The 22,167-nt window shown below is 43.7% G+C and overlaps 1 protein-coding gene across 1 annotated transcript in view; it reads right to left on the reverse strand.

The window, feature by feature from the left end:
* cpvl (carboxypeptidase vitellogenic like) overlaps positions 1-22,167 on the reverse strand; it is an 88,510-nt gene that overhangs the window by 44,224 nt on the left and 22,119 nt on the right. Inside the window, exons 6-9 of the mRNA XM_068002540.1 lie at positions 13,444-13,523; positions 12,171-12,237; positions 4,162-4,284; positions 3,753-3,884 (exon numbers count right to left, since the gene is read on the reverse strand). Of these exons, the coding sequence (XP_067858641.1) occupies positions 3,753-3,884; positions 4,162-4,284; positions 12,171-12,237; positions 13,444-13,523 (402 nt within the window). The remainder of the gene's footprint in view (positions 1-3,752; positions 3,885-4,161; positions 4,285-12,170; positions 12,238-13,443; positions 13,524-22,167) is intronic.

Genomic DNA, 22,167 nt, shown 5'->3' on the forward strand with positions numbered 1-22,167 from the left:
CAGCTTTATTGAGTTGCTTATATCACCTCAAGATCTTGTTCTATGTGTAGTGCAATATCGCCTGTAAAGGAGTACTGTATTTGTGGTGAATCATAGAATGTTATGACTCAGAAACAGGCTATTAAGCCAATCAAGTCTATGCCAGATTCTGTCAAAGGAAGCACTTCCTCTCTTTAAGATCTTCCTACCTACAGCATAATTTGAAACAAACATTCCTACCTACAAATACTGCTGCATTACAGTAAAATTCTGCCTCCAGATTAACCTCCGGGAATGAAAAGGATGTTAATTCCTCTTGAGGGACTGCAAATGCTCCCCAACTATCCTATAACTGAAGTCTGTGTGGCACTACAGGCACCACAGTATGTCTCAGTACCCACAGGTTAGAAAGGGTAAACCCAACCAGGGTTCCTGTTCCTGATCGCTGTCCAGGGAATCTGCCGGAAGTGTGCGTGTCAATATCGGGCAAGGACAGATTTTGGCTCAGCTGTAATACATCCATAATCGAGTAGCTGTCAACATTCATTGTCTAGGCTCACAGATGAAGAGTGAGCACTTGTACAAGAGAGAAAATAACCTGAAACATGTGGGGGAAGGGGAGGGGGAGTACTTCCATCTTTAGTACAATTCTCTATCTCGGCTGCTGCACTTTAAATTGTTAGTCACATAGCCAGTCAAGAAGCAACACAGCAATAGTTGAAGCCACCTGTCTAATCAACTTTAGATCAGAATCCTGGTTTGTAAATGCTTGAGCATGAATGTATCCAAATATTATTGCTTTGTATGGTAACCATGTATAAAGACTGCCATATATGGATTGGTCATTATCAGTATTTATATCATTTCCCTCTTTTCCTTTCTCCCACAGAATTAATTTGCAAAGTTGGGTCTGTATCACATTCCTTTTAACTAAAAGCAGCTGTAACACAAATGCATTCTATAGTATTTTAAGGAGGCATGAAGTTCAAAACATTTTTGCTCTATTTGAAGATATAACCTATACTTAACTCAACACATACGAAGATAAATTCAGAGATAGCCATTCACAAGATAATTACTTTCATTTGCTATAGGAAACTATTATTTTGTATGTGGTTTATGATTAAAAATGGAACATTCCAAAATAATTGCTTTGATTAACATATAAAGAACAGTTTACCTGAATGGCACTAGTTTTTTAAAAAAAGGCCTGCTTAAGCAAGACTACGAATCAGTTCCTTGCTCAATACTGTCCTGTAAATATACATCTATAGTAAATGCCAGCGACACTCAAATCCCATTAACGAATAAAAAAAATGCTTCTTAAATGTAAACAACTTTATGGCAAGCCAAACAGTTAATTATATTCAATCGTTTCTATTAAGTAAATACATTAAAAGTTTCACTAATCTCCCATTAATAGGAGATGGTGGGAGTGCTCAAAATCTAGCCCATTTTGAGACAGAAGATTTTCACTAAGTGATAAGATAGCATAAATCTCTCCCATTGACCTTTTAAAAGCATGTACATATTGTGGCAGCCACAGGAGATTAATAATTATGTTAATTATGGTTTACGATTAAAAACAAAGCCAGAAGGGGTCAGAAATAATTTTATGTTTGAAGATATTAATAAGTTACAGAATTGCCTAAGAACAGTGCCTACGAAGCAGTTTTTCCATGAAAATGTCTAAGAAATTAATCAAAGGTTTCTTTTATTACAGGGTGCAATAACTGGAGTGTACTTCAACACCCAAGTATCTACCTGGTGCCTGTAACAAACTGTTTCCATCCATAATGAGAATGCGGTTAAAAAAGAATACGGGATCCTGGGCTTTATAAATAGAGGCATAGAGTACGAAAGCAAGGAAGTCATGATGAATCTTTATAAAACACTGGTTCGACCACAACTGGAGTATTGCGTCCAGTTCTCGGCATCGCACTTTAGGAAAGGCCTGAGAGAGGGTGCAGAAGAGATTTGCTAGAATGATTCCAGGGATGAGGGACTTACAGTTGCATGGATAGACTGGAGAAGTTGGGGTTGTTCTCCTTAGAGCAGAGAAGGTTGAGAGGAGATTTGATAGAGGTATTCAAAATCATGAAGGGTCTGGACTGTGTCGATAGAGAGAAACTGTTCCCATTGGCAGGAGGGTCATGAACCAGAGGACATAGATTTAAGGTGATTGGCAAAAGAACCAAAGGTGACGAGGAAAAACTTTTTTTTAAACATAGCGAGTGGTTGGGATCTGGAATGCACTGCCAGAGGAGGTGGTGGAGACAGATTCAATCATAGCCTTCAAAAGGGAACTGGATAAGTACTTGAAAGGAAAAAAATTGCAGGGCTACGGGGAAAGGGCGGGGGAGTGGGACTAGCTGGATTGCTCTTGCATAGAGCCGGCATGGACTCGATGGGCCGAATGGCCTCCTTCCGTGCTGTAACCTTTCCATGATTCTATATTTCATTTGTACGTTGGATGAATATAAATATACCAGTTGTAGCTAAATGTGCACGTGACAGTACTGAGATGTACAGAGCAGGAAGTTTTCAGGATCAGTATCCTTGGTCTGTCTGACTTAGACCTTCTCAGGGAAGCTGGTGGTAGGAGTGCTATAATTGGCACCAGAGTCCCTGGGCTAGCGTGAGAACAAAACATTCGCAATCGTCTTGCTCCAGATCACCATCCAGTTACTCCTTCTGAAAAGGGTGCATGTAAAAATCAGGTGAGATAAAATTAGGTTTGGCTGCAATGCTTCCCGCAGCCTAATGTTATTTGCCACCTAGGACCACAAGTGAAGATTGACAACATGATGGGGTAGTGAAAAACAGCAGACATCCTTGAAACTGTATCGCAGAATGCATCACTGCCTTTAGGAGAGATAGGAGAAAACTGGGACAGAAATAACATTAGGGAAGGGACAATGCTCATATATTCCTGTGAAAAATGATGTTACCAGAGGTAGTTGTGGAAGAAACTGTTCATAACTAATTGAAACATGGAGTTATTGTGAGAGCACGAAACACGGGTATTAAAAAATTATGGAGTTGTTGCGAGAGTATAAAAAAAGACATTTGTAGAATAAGTTGGAACATATTCAAACATGGAGTTGTGTCACTACAGTAAAAAGAAATGACTGAAGTGAGTAAAATATAAGAGCGGAGATAATAGAAACATAGAAAATAGGAGCAGGAGTAGGCCATTCGGCTCAAGAGCTCAATCTGATTTTGCAGGGATGACTATCAATTATTATCACATTTGTAGCAATAAATACCACAAAGAACTAGAAAAGCAAAGGTGGCCAATCAACAGAACAGGATGTCACTAAAATTAATCCTACTTCAGCAAAAACAAGGCAACATTTAATCAGGCATGTGAATTTTTGATTCACAGCATTGGGTTACAATATTAAGTCCTTTTCCTTACACTTTTCTATTGTTACTAACTCACTAAGATATTGAGAGCCCAAACCTTTTTTGTAACCATTATTACTACGTACTGATTTAGTGACAAGTTTGGGTGAGTACAAAAGGATTCCACTTTGTACACTAACATACAATTCAGAATTATTCTTCTTGAGAAACATAGATCATATTACATTTTGAAAAGGTTTGGAGAGAGAGAGAGCTCATTAGAATGTCACAACATTGATTGCTTTTAAACTGAACAACATGCCATCAAGCAACAAACTTCTGACCTCCCATCATGCTCTCCACTGACCCTCACACTACTCAGATGTTTCTAATTTTAAGGCCAAGACCAAGCCTCTGGTACATACTTCAAAGGCTTCCACCCATTTCTTCTGCTGGATGTAACGCACTCCTATGTCTGCCTGTTGCTGGACGTACTGCTTTTGTTTCTCATCGACGATCCCAATCTGGTACATGAACTCCGCATAACCACCTAACATCTGTGCAACAGACATATAACAAAGGAGTAACTTTGTCCCTTTACAAAAATTCAATTTCAATAAGTACAAGAGTGATTTTTCAAAGTCAAAGGCTGCAATCAGCATGGTCAGCAAGGTATAATTTAAAGCAATCTAGTAGTTACTGGCTAGATGAACATATGGTAAAAATTAGCGTCTTGAAGTTATGAGGAAGTTGTCTGAGAACTGACTTCCTTTTATCATGATAAAACTAAATTACAACTCAAGTATTCTGCTTAATTTATAACAAAGCACTTACTACTTCGGGATCACTCAGTCCATCTCCAATGGCCATTCCCTTGAAGTTGATCTTTACTTTGGCAGTAGGGTTGTGGGTATGGATATAGTAACCAATTGCAGGCACATACTTTCCAGCATAGGACTGAAGACATTCACGTATTGAAAGATACACGTATAAGAATTTCAGTAAAACACATTTATTCCATTCATGTTCACCAATGTTACTAATTCTCTATATTCCTGTAATGAATTTAATGCTTTTAAAAGAAAGAGAAAATAGATTCAATGCAAATTAACATTACTAATATAAAATTCTTCAGTAGCTTTTAAAACTCTTGTCAAAGACAAGAAATGCAAAAATGCTGCCATAGATCTGCAAAAACAAAAGTATAGCATTCAATAACCAGAGCACAATTATATATTAATAAATTGCCTATGGCATTGATAGAGATAGAAACTCACTCCACAGAGCCTGCAACTACATTGTGATATTTGGCATATCAAAATTGTATGGGAAATGCTGACATGTCAGATTGCAATGTTAAATGTTGACAGAAAAAGGTGATCAAAAATCATAACAACAGAAAGCAAGGTTTATGCAGAAAAATTGTGTGCCCATCGTAAGATTTTTAATAAAATATTGATAGGCATACGTGTTAAAAACCCAATCCTTGTATGGGAATAATTCTCCCCCTCCTCTTTTAAATATCATTCCTCGTGATACGGCACAGCTTCGTAGGTATCAGTGGCTCACTGATATCTCACCTAAACAGTCCAATCCTGTCCTTAGCTGATGTCGACAGCAGTGAACTTGACATCACTAAACAGCTAACTGGACCAGCAATCCTGGCTAATGTAACCCTCTCGAGCCAAGGTATACTAAGGTCAAATATAGCAATCCCACAATATCGAGCTATCAGGTAACGCACCAAAAACAGGGATCAAACCTAAGACTTTGCTGGCCAGCATGGCTCAGCACCACACCATATTATGTATTTAACTGTGAAGCCACGGGGCATCTTGTATTTAAAATATATTAGTGAGACTAATTATCCAGTGGCAAAACTTATCAAATTATCCACTGAGAGGATTTCCAATCCAGCCACCAGTAACTGGAAGGGAGCACAGAGTGGAAAAGAGAAAATTTTAATTTTTTTTTTAAAAAAGTAGTTATTCTGCTCCTATGATTTCATGGGTAACCAACAGAGGAAGATAGGGGAGAGAAAAGACACAGTGGCTGATTTTCACCTTCTCCAGTGGGAACAGGGCAATATCACGACAAAAATCATGGCACGGAACTTACTGCCCTGCCCCCACTCCTCCCACCATGATTTTGAAGCAGGCTGGGACAGAGGTGAGCCATGCTCCTGGCCAAAACATGAGGGAGCCTACTTAATATATGCAAATCGGGATTCAATGATGTACATCGGACCCTGCTGCAATTTTGGGCTTTCATTGGGCAGAGCACATGCTGCACAAGCCCTGTCCAGTAAAACGGTATGTAGAGCAGCCTAGCCAGCGGTCCTTAAAAAGGGACTGCTGGAGGTGCTCCGAAAACGCTGCAGGTAAATAGTCACGCCAGCTGCTGATCCTTCCTCGGCCACCCCCAACTATTGCCTACCCGCCCCCACCACCCCCCGCGCTTAAAGTGAACATTTTAGCTCGGTTCCGCGATCGAGCTGTTGGATTCCCTCCATTTTGGCAAGCTGCCTGCCGCGCTAGAAACTTGCAGTCAGCTCACCTATCAAATTAAAATGAGGCCCAAACATAAAAATGGTTCGGGCGTCTCGCCAATGACATGGGGCAGACCTGGGCAATTGTGAGAAGGACACGTGTGTTCAAGATGCTTGTTAAGAATGGTTCAGAAATTGGCCTACCATGTTTATGTGAAATTCTTAAAACTGCGATAGAGATTATCCACTAAGCTCACAAAATATATGTTCGTATCATTTGAAATATTTCTTTTGAATTTCATTTATGCAGCCAATAAATATTGCAGCCTTTTTTTTTTAAGAAAAGGAGGCAAAGATTTGTTGAGTACAAAAATACCAAATTAGATTGCCCACCGCTCCTGTAGCATAGAAATCATTCTTCCGATATTAAAAACTGGATCACTACGCCCACCGCCAGCCCGATGTCCGGTTACATCCCAACATAACTACGGATGTACATTACATGCATAAACATAAAATATTATGAAACAGGTTTGCTTAACCTGCATTTTCTAATTGGAACTTGTTGCTAAACTCAATGCTCAGAGGGGAGATAAAATGCTGTTACAAAAAAAATCCATACCAACATGCAGTGCTTAATCAAACATTAAATGTTAGATGGGGGAACAGAAGGATAAAGAAAAACTTGTATTTTTACAGTGCCTTATCACGTTCCTCAGGACTTCCTAAAGTACTTCAATGAAATGATTTCCAGTACAGTGACTGTTATTTAAGCAGATGTGGCAGCCCACAAACAAAAAATGAGATGAATGACCAGTTAATTTGTTTTCGGTGGTGTTGGCTGAGGGTTGGAATGTTGGCCAGGGCATAAAGGAGAACTCCCTGCTCTTCATGGAATGGTACCATGGGATCTTCTACATCCAGCTGGCTTGACATTTCATCTGAAAGACAACGCTTTAACCATGCAGTATTGCACTGAAGATTCACCTTAGATTATGAGGTCAACGGCAAATTTTCCCCTCTTGTGTCGATAATTGCCAGGATGGAGTGTGGAGAGAAAGTCAGGTGTGGAGGATTGCATGCCTGCAATACAACCTGCTGATTTTCCATCCGTTTAAATTAGAGAAGGACTTGAAATTACAATTGTCTGAGTTGGAGGTAAGAGTGCTACTAACTGAGCCATATGGACACCAGAAAAGAAATACAACAAAATACAAGCTGGCAGTAATAGCACTGTCAAGTCACAACAGATCTTGTAAATAAGGTTTTCATTCAAGTTGCTCTGAAAAGTAATAATGACTTCGTATAGACACTGGTTATGATGTTTAACAGTTTTAAGAATTTCGCACAAACATGGTAGGCCAATTTCTTAACAAGCATCATGAACACAGATACGAACATACGAATTAAGAGCAGGAGTAGGCCATTCGGCCCCTCGAGCCTGCTCTGCCATTTGATAAGATCATGGCTGATCTGATTGTGATCTCAACCCTACTTTCCCATCTACCTACTATAACCTTTGACTCCCTTGTTAATCAGGAAACTATCTAACTCAGCCTTAAAAATATTCAATGACCCTGCCTCCACCGCTCTCTGGGGAAGAGAGTTCCACAGACTCACGACCCTCAGAGAAAAAATTTCTCCTCATCTCTGTCTTAAATGGGAGACCCCTTATTTTTAAACTGTGGCCCCTAGTTCTAGTCTCTCCCACAAGGGGAAACATTCTCTCAGCATCTACCCCTTCAAGTCCCCTCAGGATCTTATATGTTTCAAAAAGAACATCTCTCATTCTTCTAAACTCCAATGTATACAGGCCCAACTTGTCCAACCTTTCCTCATAAGATAACCCCCTCATCCCAGGAAACAGTCGAGTGGACCTTCTCTGAACCGCCTCTAAAGTAATTATGTCCTTTCTTAAATAAGGAGACCAAAACCGCACACAGTATTCTAGATGTGGTCTCACCAATGCCCTGTACAACTGTAGCAAAACATCTCTACTTTTATATTCCATTCCCCTTGCAATAAATGACAACATTCCATTTGCCTTCCTAATCATTTGCTATACCTGCATACTAACTTTTTGTGATTCATGTACTAGAACACCCAGATCCCTCTGTACCTCAGAGTACTGCAATCTCTCTCCATTTAAATAATATACTGCTTTTCTATTCCTCCTGCCAAAGTGGACAAGTTCACATTTTTCCACATTATACTCCATCTGCCAAGACTTTGCCCACTCACTTAACCTATCTATATCCCTTTGCAGACTCCTTGGGCCCAATATTACCATGGCGGCGGGATCGCGGCGATTGGGCGCGTGGGTAACGCGCCCGGTGAAATCAGTCTGCCCCACGCGCAATCGCAGGCTGATTGGATCCACTTACCTTTTGTTCCGGGTTCCCCGCTGCTAAGCTGCGCGTCGGGCGGACTGCGCATGCGCAATAAGGTCTGTCAGCTGGAGGAGCTCTATTTAAAGGGGCAGTCCTCCACTGACTGATGCTGCAAGAAATAGGAAAGATTACAGCATGGAGCAGCCCAGGGGGAAGGCTGCTCCCAGGTTTAATGATGCCATACTCCAGGTATCATTGGATGGGGTGAGGAGGAGGGGGAGGACAGAGATCTTCCCCCCGGCAGGCGGGAGGAAGTGGCTTGCCTCTGCCACCAAGAAGGCCTGGCTCGAGGTGGCAGAGGAGGTCACCTGCACCACCAACATATCGCCCACCTGCATACAGTGCAGGAGGTGCTGCAATGACCTAAGTAGGTCAGCCAAAGTGAGTACACTTACTCATTCCCCTACACTCCATCTGCCACATCACCGCCCCCACCCCACATCTCCTTCTGCACTGACAACACTACTCTGTCACATCACCCCTCACACCCACTCAAACCTCATCCTCATCTTACCTCCACTTACTCAGCTCGCCAGTACTCATCCCACCACTACCACTCAACCCAATCCTCATACAATCTCATGGCTCTATCTCATACTCACCCTCTCATGCATCTCTTTCACAGTCAGCCTCACTCAACCTGCCACTACCTGTGCTGCAGCCACAGGGCATGCATCACATATGTGCAGTAGGAAGCGTAAGGCAAACGTGTCTTGAGCATGAAGGGGATGCACAAGGGTGTTTGAGGGTTTGTCATGGTTTTTACTTGTATTTAATTTCTGAGCAACTCACATTACATATTATATTGGCACCATTACTGTCATGTCTTTGCGAATCTTGTCTGGTTTGTGCAATAATGCCCTTTCCTGAGGATCACTATGAAGACCCACACCTGATGCCACCCATTGTGTCACTGCAGAATGGGTGTAGGTGTATTTGCAGGGCTCTTTTGTGCAGACGACTGAGAGATGTCGATGATGTCCCCGGTGGCAACCTGGAAGGATGCAGAGGAGAAATTGTTGAGGGCAGTGGTGACTTTGACAGCGAGAGGTAAGAAGATGGTGCTCGGGCCAGTCGGGAGCAGCTCGGCATGAAGGAGGCTGCAGAAATCCATGACTACATGTCGAGTGACTCTGAGCCTCTGTGTGCACTGCTGCTCAGAGAGGTCCAGGAAGCTGAGCCTCGGTCTGTGGACCCTGTGGCGAGGGTAGTGCCCTCTGCAATGCATCTCTTTCTGCGGTTGCCCTCCCTCCTGCTGTGCAGGTGGATGTGTCACAGCACTGTGTTATGGAGCTCCACATGTCAGAGGTAGACACCGTGGCCGGCGAGGCTGGTGATGCTGTTTGTCCTCCGAGGAGGTCATGACTGCAGCTACGGCGGCCCCCATCTGGAAGATGTACATCTGAGGGGGTCCGCAAGGTAGGTACATGTCTCTGGACCCCGGGGTAAGTGTGCAAGTTTGTGAATTTTATTGTTAGGGGGAGGGTGGTGGAGGCCAAACTTTGTCCAAAGTGACAGAGAGGCCTCCTGCAATGAGTGAGGGTCTCCCCCCCCCAACCTGTCAAATGGACCTTTGCAGCTGCCACAGGCTGATGGCTGCAGCACGTCCATTTCAACTGGGAGTGTTTCCCCCAGTACGGGAAACAGTCCCAGTTCTTTGTAAAATCCCAACCCTCCCAAAGTATCACGTTAATCAGGTCTGTAAATGACCTGAAATACCAAAATAAATACCTTAAGTGGCACCCCGCCGGCTTTAATTGCCGGCAGGAGTCCCACATGCCGGGGCTGCGCGCGCATGTCAGCGCGTCAGTGGAAAACCCGGAAGTGGGCGGGTTGCAGCCGGGCTCCCGACCCGCCTCGGGAATCCCTGATTTTCGTAGCCCCCCCCCGCCAGGAACGCACCCGATCGCGGGTGCTAAAATAGAGCCCCTTATGTCCTCTTCACAACTTACTTCCCTACCTAACTTTGTATCATCAGCAAATTTAGCAACCATACATTCGGTCCCTTCATCCAAGTCATTGATATAGATTGTAAATAGTTGAGGCCCAAGCACTGATCCCTGTGGCGCTCCACTCGTTACATCTTGCCAACCTGAAAATGACCCATTTATGCCTACTCTCTGTTTCCTGTTAGTTAACTAATCCTTTATCCATGCTAATATGTTACCCCCTACACCATGAGCTCTTATTTTGTGTAGTAGCCTTTGATGTGGCACCTTGTCAAATGCCTTCTGGAAATCCAAGTACACCACATTCACAGGGTCCCCTTTATCCATGTTGCTTGTTACTTCCTCATAGAACTCTAATAAATTAGTCAAACAAGATTTTCCTTTCACAAAGCCGTGTTGACTCTGCCTGATTGTATTGAGATTTTCTAAATGCCCTGCTATAGCCTCCTTAATAATATTCTAGCATTTTCCATATGTTAAGCTAACTGGCCTTTAGTTTCCTGCTTTCTGTCTCCCTCCTTACTTGAATAGAGGAGTTACATTCGCTATTTTCCAATCTGATGGGACCCTTCCAGAATCTAAGGAATTTTGGAAAATTAATACCAATGCATCTACTATCTCTGCAGCCATTTCCTTTAAGACCCTAGGATGAAGTCTGTCAGGACCTGGGAACTTGTCAGCTTTTAGTTCTAATAATTTTTTCAGAACCCTTTCCCTGGTGATTGTAAATGTTTTAAGTTCCTCCCTCCCTTTCACCTCTTGATTCACAATTATTTCTGGCATGTTGTTTGTATCCTCTACAGTGAAGGCAGACTCAAAATATCTGTTCAATTCATCCGCCATTTCCTTAGTCTCCATTATTAATTCCCCAGACTCACTCTCTAGAGGACCAACGCTCACTTTATTTACTCTTTTCCTTTTTAAATACCTGTAGAAACTCTTACTATCTGTTTTTATATTCCTAGCTAGCTTTCTCTCGTACTCTAATTTCTCCCTCATTATTCTTTTAGTCATTCTTTGCTGTTTTTTATATTCTGTCCAATCTTCTGACCTGCCACTAATTTGATACTATCTTTAAACTTCCTTGGTTAGCCACGGATGGTACATCCTTCCCCTAGAGTCTTTCTTTCTCACTGGAATGTATCTTTGCTGATTGTTATGAAATATCTCATTAAATGTCTGCCACTGCATCTCTAATGACCTAGCCCTTAACCTAATTTCCAGTTCACTTTAGCCAGCTTTGTCTTCATGCCCTCATAATTGCCCTTATTTAAGACATACTCTTCACTCTTTCAAACTGAATTCAAAATTCAATCATATTGTGATCACTGCTACCTGGACGCTCCTTTACAATGAGGTCATTAATTAATTACACATTACCAGATCTAGAATAGCCTGCTCTCTGGTTGGCTCCAGAACGTGATGCTCTAAGAAACTGTCCCGAAAGCACTCTATGAACTCACCTTGCAGGCTACCTTTGCCAATCAGATTGTTCCATTCTTACATGTAGATTAAAATCACCCATGATTATCGCTGTTCCTTTTTCACAAGCCCCCATTATTTCTTCCGATATACCCTGTCCTACAGTGTGGTTACTGTTAGGGGGCCTATAAACTACTCCCACAAGTGACTTCTTGCCTTTACTATTTCTTATCTCTACCCAAACTGATTTTGGTCTTTAGAACTAAGGTCATTTCTCTCTATTATACTCATGTCATCCTTAATTAACAGACCTTTTCCTCCTCACATGTTCTAGGTTACACACTGAAATTACAAACACAGCGCCATCAGAAATGTAAGTCTTGTATACCAGCACATCTTGGAATGGGAGGGTTGATGGGAAAAGAAAATATATGTCAATATGGTGTTCATAAAATATATATTCGTATCTTTTGAAATAATTCTTTTGAATTTCATTTATATAACCAATAAATATCGCAGGCTCTTTTTTAAGAAAAGAGTCAAAAAAAAGTTGAAGGTTTGTTGAGTACAAAAATACAAAATTAAATTACCCACCTCTCCTGTGGCATAGAAATCATTCTTCTGATATTCATAGAATATCTGAAAGAACTGGATAAGGGCACTGCAAAAAACAAGGTCATTTTAAATGCTCCATTTTTACTAAGCCTGCAGCTGGACCTTTCATCCAACAAATCTCTCATTCTTTTTGGAAGGATATAGCTGTAAACAGACACAGCCCTGTCTGTACTGGTGGAAGAGCAATGTGACTTCACCACAGGTTTGAAAACAGTTGCCAGTTAACAGAGTGCATTTATCATAAATTATTTAAGTCGTCTCTAACAATTGTAACTAATTTAAGTTATTTAAATCCTTGCTAACATTCGGCCAGCATGCGTAAAATCACAGCCTTAAAGGGGATTAGTAGAAGCTTCCGATCCAACCCATAATATAACCAACCTCATCTCTTTTTCACTATGGCTAAAAAAAGAAAGGTTGTATTTTACCCATTCTTTTTAAAGAGAACGTTCACGTGCAATGTTCCAAGTACTTGGTTTGCAGAAGTCCGACAATAACACAAGTGCTGTGAACCTAACTTTGGCTGGGGAGGGGGATGGAGAGGTAGAACAGTACAAACCAAAGTCCACAACCTAAAGAGCATGTCCCCCTTTTATGACAGATTTTCTGAAGATTTAATTAATATTAGTTCCTGAAGTCTGAGTTTCACAAAGGCCTCATTCTATCAAACTCTATACAGATATCAAACTCGACTGAAGCGAGGGGACCTTGGAGAATCAATTTCTTCTTCAAGTTTGTTCACCAAGTATCAACTTCGGCACAGTTAAAGAAACAAATCTGGGCTTAGAGGATGAGGAGGACTTGTCAAAAACGGGAAGGAAAGAGGCAAATTGCTTCATAAGTCTTTGCACTGATCATCCAGATCAAGTGAGCTGGTGAAGTTGGAGGCTTTCTTGGACACTAGTAATTTTGCACAAGTAAAATTAACTTTTTCAGACCACAATTACAGGAAAGGCCATCTTATATTTGCTACAGATTTTGGATCTAGGTCTACAAATAGCAAGAATTTTGGATGGTAGAAAGAATTAACTCAAAAAGTGAAAAAGTACTCAAGGGTATAGGCTGAAATAAACACTGATCTAATTGTGAAGAGACTTAGTTCTTTCTCGTGACAACAGGAATAGTATATAATGATGCAGATTGTGGCAGCAACATAAATTGAGGGCACTTATTTAAGGAACAGGAAAATAAATTTCTATTTATTTATATTTTAAATATGCAAAGAAATAGTACTATATACAAAAAGGCTGACCTGTACAGGTCCCTTCCCACATCATCTTCATTTCGTGCATAGCCTTCATCCTGGTCAGTAAAGCTGAAGCCAGTGCCAACCTAGTTTCAGAGAATAATGAAATGTTAACTCTACATGGCTTATATTGAAATAAAATGATACCACATACTCCACTTCACTTGACGAAAATTTATTCTCAAGCCCTCATCTTTTTACAAGATAATCGCCAATTGCCTTTACTCATGGATTTTTTTTAAAGCATTTTAAACTTTTTTTTAGGTCCTGCCACATCCAGTCGTGGATGGTGGTAGACAATTAAACAACTAACGGGAGGAGGAGGCTCTGCAAACATCGCCATCCTCAATGATGGCAGAGTCCAGCACATGAGTGCAAAAGACAAGGCTGAAGCGTTTGCAACCATCTTCAGCCAGAAGTGCCAAGTGGATGATCCATCTCGGCCTCCTCTCGATATCCCCATCATCACAGAAGCCAGTCTACAGCCAATTCGATTCACTCCACGTGAGATCAAGAAACGGCTGAGTGCACTGGACACAGCAAAGGCTATGGGCCCCGACAACATCCCGGCTGTAGTGCTGAAGACTTGTGCTCCAGAACTAGCTGCACCTCTAGCCAAGCTGTTCCAGTACAGCTACAACACTGGCATCTACCTGACAATGTGGAAAATTGCCCAGGTATGCCCTGTCAAAAAAAGCAGGAGAAATCCAATCCGGCCAATTACCGGCCCATCAATCTACTCTCAATCATCAGCAAAGTGATGGAAGGTGTCGTCGACAGTGCTCTCAAGCAGCACTTACTCACCAATAACCTGCTCATCAATGCTCAGTTTGGGTTCCGCCAGGACCACTCAGCTCCAGACCTCATTACAGCCTTGGTCCAAACATGGACAAAAGAGCTGAATTCCAGAGGTGAGGTGAGAGTGACTGCCCTTGACATCAAGGCAGCATTTGACCGAGTGTGGCACCAAGGAGCCCCAGTTGAATTGAAGTCAATGGTAATCAGGGGGGAAACTCTGAGTCATACCTAACACAAAGGAAGATGGTAGTGGTTGTTGGAGGCCAATCATCTCAGCCCCAGGACATTGCTGCAGGAGTTCCTCAGGGCAGTGTCCTAGGCCAAACCATCTTCAGCTGCTTCATCAATGACCTTCCCTCCATCATAAGGTCAGAAATGGGGATGTTCGCTGATGATTGCACAGTGTTCAGTTCCATTCGCAACCCCTCAAATAATGAAGCAGTCCGAGCCCGCATGCAGCAAGACCTGGACAACATCCAGGCTGATAAGTGGCAAGTAACATTCACGCCAGACAAGTGCCAGGCAATGACCATCTCCAACAAGAGAGAGTCTAACCACCTCCCCTTGACATTCAACGGCATTACCATCGCCGAATCCCCCGCCATGAACATCCTGGGGGTCACCATTGACCAGAAACTTAACTGGACCAGCCATATAAATACAGTGGCTACAAGAGCAGGTCAGAGGCTGGGTATTCTGCGGCAAGTGACTCACCTCCTAACTCCCCAAAGCCTTTCCACCATCTACAAGGCACAAGTCAGGAGTGTGATGGAATACTCTCCACTTGCCTGGATGAATGCAGCTCCAACAACACTCAAGAAGCTCGACACCATCCAGGACAAAGCAGCCCGCTTGATTGGCACCCCATCCACCACCCTAAACATTCACTCCCTTCACCACCGGCGCACTATGGCTGCAGTGTGTACCATCCACAGGATGCACTGCAGCAACTTGCCAAGGCTTCTTCGACAGCGCCTCCCAAACCCGCGACCTCTACCACCTGGAAGGACAAGAGCAGCAGGTACATGGGAACAACACCACCTGCACGTTCCCCTCCAAGTCACACACCATCCCAACTTGGAAATATATCGCCGTTCCTTCATCGTCACTGGGTCAAAATCCTGGAACTCCCTTCCTAACAGCATTGTGGGAGAATCTTCACCACACGGACTGCAGCGGTTCAAGAAGGCGGCTCACCACCACCTTCTCAAGGGCAATTAGGGATGGGCAATAAATGCCGGCCTTGCTAGCGACGGCCACAACCCATGAACGAATAAAAAAAAAACATCTAACATCTTGGGGGGAAAATTCGATAAGGCCTATTATTGGCGTAGGTAGCGCAATCTGCTATTAACCCGGGCCTGATGGTCCCTACGCGTGGTAAGTAGCAGGCAGCACGTGAATTTCGAGCTACCTGTTACTTATCATGATAGCTCTGTGCAGCCTCTCAGCAGCGCGAAATGGGGTGTGCTCAATGCACGTCATCGGCTGCCTGAACCTCTTAAAGGTGCAGGTGCACCTTTTAAATGAGACATGCACAGTCCACTCGGAAGAGGGAAAGATGGCTGGAAGGATGGGAGGCCCTGGTGGAGGGGGTGGACGAAAGGAGGGCCAACATGTACCCGCAGGGTGGCAGGAAACCCTCCAGACTGCAGCTCTGCAGGCAGTGGGAGGCTGAGGCCCAAGAAGTCAATGCCAGGAGCAATGCACCACGCATGTGGGTGCAGTGTCCAAAGAAGTTCAATGATTTGACACGCGTGGTCAAGGTGAGTGAATGGAAGTGTCAAATGGCACCACTGCTCCATGCATCACACTCCCCATCACTCACCCACCAACAAACACTGCCCATCCATACACAATGCTGCACTCGGCATGCTGCATCTCACCCACACATAGTACCACACTTGCAGGCCACACAACCACCACTCACAGCTCTCACACACGGGCAGCTATTAAACCATGACAGGCACATCACCCAGACACCTTGCAGAATACTCCCTGACATGCTGCACTCTGTCTTGCAGGAGGAGGAGGCGCATAACTTCTGGCAGCAGGAGAGACCCGAGGGTGGAGTGCACACTTACACGTCCTCACCCCCTTGGAGGACTCAGTGCTTCGGGTCATTGGGAGAACCGTCACTGCACCCATGACCATATGCCACGCTGGAGGTCTCCAGGCACTCTAAGACAAGTTTAGGTGTGCGTGGTTAAGACTGTGCGTTGAGATGAGCATTAAGATCCAAAATGGTGTCTATCACTTTAAATCAGCGTTGCATACTGATTGTACGCATTTTCTCCCTACTCTATGTGCTGCCGGCGTTTGGTATTTGTGCATGCACTAATACCTATACCAAGATGGTACCTGGCGCACGTCACACTGGAAACGTGCATGCGCATCCAAGATGCATCTTGGCACTTCTGGAGGTCGCGTAGCGCCAAAACAACGGGTGCTAGGCGGCCGAATTTCTAGCCCAAAATGTCTATGCCTACATCCTGTAGTCAATTTTTCCCATTATAAATTCCATGCACACATTTATAATGGAAACTGCTTATGTAAACTTATCACATTTTAGTTGCAATCTTCACCTTTGATGGAACTGTAGCACCTCAGCTTCGCATGTCCCCACTCCTCAGCCTGTTCCGCAGAGAAACTCCTATGCTCCAACCCACACTACTTCTCTGCTTCCCAAATTGCTGTAAGTTTTGCTAATTGGTCGTGACTTCCTGTGTGCAATGCCACAGGAGATCAACTAGTGTATTTATTTCCTGCTATTTTATTGCTTGCTTGCCTGTACTACACATATGCATCTAATTTTACAATAAGTAAGAAATGTTGAAGCTTCCCTTCCCAATTTATATTCTAATTATGATCTTGGTAACACATTTTTGAAGGGTCTTTTTTGTAGCCAAAGAGGACTCAGCTGCTCCATGATGTTACTTTGGGATTTGGTGTCATTCCTTGTTATGTGGTTACCACGAACCAGCGACATGCAAGATTCTTCAGGCACATTGCTCCTGCAGACCAATCGCAGTGCAATTTATAGTTGCAGAGAGGAATCCCTGCACCGGCACAATATGTCATTCAACATGATTCACTGTACTGTAATTTCACACCAAATTTTACCATTGCAGAATAAATATGGTACAATAATCATAGCTGAATCTAACTCCATATCAGCTGCATTACCTCTACTGAAGCCCACCAAAGCAGCCAGTCTGGTAGTACAGTAATATTGTGTGAGCTCTGATCTAATAATGTCTCAGAATCCAAAATGTGTGAGATGTACATTAGAGTTCTTAATTTAAATGGTGTAGTTGTCCCTTTGAGCAAGTAGATGGCGCATTGGTAGACCCAAATATGTTGGCAGCTAGATTATACACGCACATCTGGTGCCCTGGCTTCCTCCACTAAGCACACATTTCATACGTGTTCCACGTGTGCTTGTGGAATGTTGCTCTGAAACACAAGTGAAGTCAGAGAACATTTTTTAAGCAGTCGGTATAATGACCAGTCCAAGTGAAGAACAATGTCACCCCACTTGCACTGACACACAAGTGTGCTGAGGGAATTAGAATTACTGTAGTGAGGGAATTAGAATTATTGTAGAACGCTCTCTATATCAGATTCATTACAGAAAAGATAAATCGGAATTTGATTTCCATGGTTTCATTACCACTACCATGGGCAAATTACAAATGCTGAGGGCCAAAAATGGGGATAAATTGTGTTTTTAATCAACCCTGTGACAATTCTAACAGCTGTGTAGTGTTTAGCACATTCTATTTTGTATGGGGATCATGAACTCATGAATCCAGATTTCCACCTCCTTTTCCCGTACAGAGCTAGCATGAGTCTGTACTAACAACAGCAAGGTTACAACACCGAAGGAGGCCATTCGGCCCATCGCGTCCACGCTGGCTCTATGGAGGAGCAAGCCAGCTCGTCAACTCCCCCGCCCTATCCCCGTGGCCCTGAAAATTGTTTCCTTTCAAGTACTTATCCAGTTCCCTTTTGAAGGCCATGATTGAATCTGCCTCCACCACCCCCTCAGGCAGTGCATTCCAGATCCTAACAACTCACTGTGTAAAAATGTTTTTCCTCATGTCACCTTTGGCTCTTTTGCCAATCACCTTAAATCTATGTCCTCTGGATCTTGACCGTTCCGCCAATGGGAACAGTTTCCCTCTATCTACTCTGTCTAGACCCTTCATGATTTTGAATATCTCTATCAAATCTCCTCACAACCGTCTCTGTTCCAAGGAGAACAATCCCAGCTTCTCCAGTCTATCCACGTAATTGAAGTCCCTCATCACTGGAATCATTCCAGTAAATTTCTTCTGCACCCTCTCTAAGGCCTTCATATCTTTCCTAAAGTGCGATACCCAGAACTGGCCACAATACTCCAGTTGTGGCTGAACCAGTGTTTTATAAAGGTTTATCATAACTTCCATACTTTTGTACTCTATGCCTCTATTTATAAAGCCCAGGATTTGGTATGCTTATTTAACCACTTTCTCAACTTGCCCTGCCACCTTTAACGATTTGTGCACATATACTCCCAGATCTCTCTGTTTCTGTACCCTTTTAGGAGTTGTGCCCTCTAGTTTATATTGCCTCGCCTCGTTCTTCCTACCGAAATGTATCACTTCACATTTTTCTGCGTTAAATTTCATCTGCCATGTGTCCGCCCATGCCACCAGCCTGTCTATATCCTCTTGAAGTCTATCACTATCCTCCTCACCGTTTACTAACCTGCCAAGTTTTGTTTCATCTGCAAATTTGGAAATTGTGCCCTGTACATCCAAGTCCAAGTCATTAATATATATCAAGAAAAGCAGTGGTCCCAGCACTGACCCCTGGGGAACACCATTGTACACCTCCCTCCAGTCCGAAAAACAACCACTGCTCTCTGTCGCCTGTCCCTTAGCCAATTCTGTATTCATGTTGCTACTGCCCCCTTTATTCCATGGGCCGCTATCTTGATGATAAGCCTACCGTGCAGCACTTTAACAAACGCCTGTATTTTTACAGTTTATATTAAAGAAAATCCTGTACTAAATGGGGGACATCCCATTTTGTAATTTTGATAGAAATGAACAGTGTTTTACAATTAACACAAAGTACAAATACCAAACCTCCATGTCACTGGAAACGGAGGGGGGGGTCGCTGATAAGGCCAGCATTTATTGCCCATCCCTAATTGCCCTTGAGAAGGTGGTGGTGAGCTGCCTTCTTGAACTGTTACAGTCCGTGTGGTGAAGGTTCTCCCACAGTGCTGTTAGGTAGGGAGTTCCAGGATTTTGACCCAGCGACGATGAATGAACGGCGTTATATTTCCAAGTTGGGATGGTGTGTGACTTGGAGGGGAACGTGCAGGTGGTGTTGTTCTCATGCGCCTGCTGCCCTTGTCCTTCTAGGTGGTAGAGGTCATGGGTTTGGGAGGTGCTGTCGAAGAAGCCTTGGCGAGTTGTTGTAGTGCATCTTGTAGATGGTACACACTGCAGCCACTGTGTGTCGGTGGTGGAGGGAGTGAATGTTTAAGGTGGTGGATGGGGTGCCAATCAAGCGGGCTGCTTTGTCCTGGATGGTGTCGTGCTTCTTGAGTGTTGTTGGAGCTGCACTCATCCAGGCAAGTGGAGAGTATTCTATCACACTCCTGACTTGTGCCTTGTAAATGCTGGAAAGGCTTTGGGGAGTCAGGAGGTGAGATACCCGCCACAGAATACCCAGCCTCTGACCTGCTCTTGTAGCCACTGTATTTATGTGGCTGGTCCAGTTTAGTTTCTGGTCAATGGTGACCCTCAGGATGTTGATGGTGGGGGATTCGGCGATGGTAATGCCTTGAATGTCAAGGGGAGGTGGTTAGACTCTCTCTTGTTGGAGATGGTCATTGCCTGGCACTTGTGCGGCGTGAATGTTACTTGCCACTTATCAGCCCAAGCCTGGATGTTGCCAGGTCTTGCTGCATGCAGACGGGGGACAAAGCAGGAAGTGTTAGGGAAAACAGAAGAACAATTCAGCAGTCAACCAACAACCAAGGGTTAAGAACTCTATTGTTGTGAGGTCAGGATCAAAGGCTATTTACCTTAAACAGTACATCCTTTAAGTGAGTTGGATTAATATTTTTATTAAGCTCACTCAATATTGGATGATACCAAGTCATCCCCACTGGCATTGTCACAGGTAGTCTGAGGGACTGGTGCAATACTCTAATGTTCAACTGCTAACCTGGCCAGCCCCTTTCAGGGGAGTGCTCAGGTAATCCCTGTGAGGCAAGAGTCAACATGGTTTTATGAAAGGGAAATCGTGTTTGACAAATCTATTCGAGTTTTTTTGAGGGTGTAAGTAGCAGGGTACGTAAGGGGGAACCAATGGACGTAGTATATTTGGATTTTCAAAAGGCATTCGACAAGGTGCCACACATAAGATTGTTACACAAGATTGGGGCTTGTGGGATTGCTGGTAATAAATTAGCATGGATTGAGGATTGGTTAACGGACAGAAAACAGGGAGTAGGAATAAACGGTCATTTTCGGGTTGGCAGGTTGTAACCTGTGGGGTGCCACAAGGATCAGTGCTTGGGCCTCATATCAATGACTTAGATGAGGGGACCGAGTGTAATGTATCCAAGTTTGCTGATGATACAAAGCTAGGTGGGAAAGTAAACTGTGAGGAGGACACAAAGAGGCTGCAAAGGGATATAGACAGGTTAAGTGAGTGGGCGAGAAGGTGGCAGATGGAGTATAAAGTGGGGAAATGTGAAATTATCCACTTTGGTAGGTAGAATAGAAAAGCAGAATATTTTTTAAAAGGTGAGAGACTAAGAAATGTTGGTATTCAGAGGGATTTGGCTGTCGTTGTACACGAATCACAGAAAGTGAACGTGCAGGTACAGCAAACAATTAGGAAGGCAAATGGTACGTTAACCTTTATTGCAAGGGGGTTGGAATATAAGAGTAAGGAGGGCTCTGGTGACACCATACCTGGAGTACTGTGTACAGTTTTGGCTCCTTATCTAAGGAAGGATATACTTGCCTTAGAGGGGGTACAACAAAGATTCACTAGATTGATTCCTGGGACGAGAGGGTTGTCTTATGAGGAGAAATTGAGTAGAATGGGCCTATGTTCTCTGGAGTTTAGAAGAATGTGAGGAGATCTCATTGAAACGTGTGAAATTCTTAGCGGGCTTGACAGGGTAAATGCTGAGAGGGGCTGTTTCCCCTGGCTGAAGAGTCTACAACTAGGGGGCATAGTCTCAAAATAAGAGGTCGGCCATTTAGGACTGAGATGAGGAAAAATTTATTCACTCAGAGGGTTGTGAGTCTTTGGAATTCTCTACCCCAGAGGGCTGTGGATGCTCTGTCGTTGAGTATATTCAAGGCTGAGATTGATAGATTTTTGGCCTCTAGGGAAATCCAGGGATGTGGGGATCGGGCGGGAAAGTGATGTTGAGGTCGGAGATCAGCCATGATCTTATTGAATGGCAGAGCCTAAATGCAAGACTCTTAACAGAGAGGAGCAAGGAGATCTAGAGATAAACAGATCTTTAAAAAAGGGAGGGAGCAGGTAGTAAAGGAAACTCAGGTGGGAGGGGGCAGATTGTAAACGAAACTCAGGTGGGAGGGGGCAGATTGTAAAGGAAATTCAGGTGGGGGGGCAGGTAGTAAAGGAAACTCAGGTGGGGGGAGCAGGTAGTAAAGGAAACTCAGGGGGGCAGGTAGTAAAGGAAACTCAGGGGGGGGGCAGGTAGTAAAGGAAACTCAGGGGGGGCAGGTAGTAAAGGAAACTCAGGGGGGGCAGGTAGTAAAGGAAACTCAGGTGGGGGGAGCAGGTAGTAAAGGAAACTCAGGGGGGCAGGTAGTAAAGGAAACTCAGGGGGGCAGGTAGTAAAGGAAACTCAGGGGGGGGGCAGGTAGTAAAGGAAACTCAGGG

Source organism: Heptranchias perlo, chromosome 2 (genome assembly GCF_035084215.1).
Source record: "Heptranchias perlo isolate sHepPer1 chromosome 2, sHepPer1.hap1, whole genome shotgun sequence".
Lineage (NCBI taxonomy): Eukaryota > Metazoa > Chordata > Chondrichthyes > Hexanchiformes > Hexanchidae > Heptranchias > Heptranchias perlo.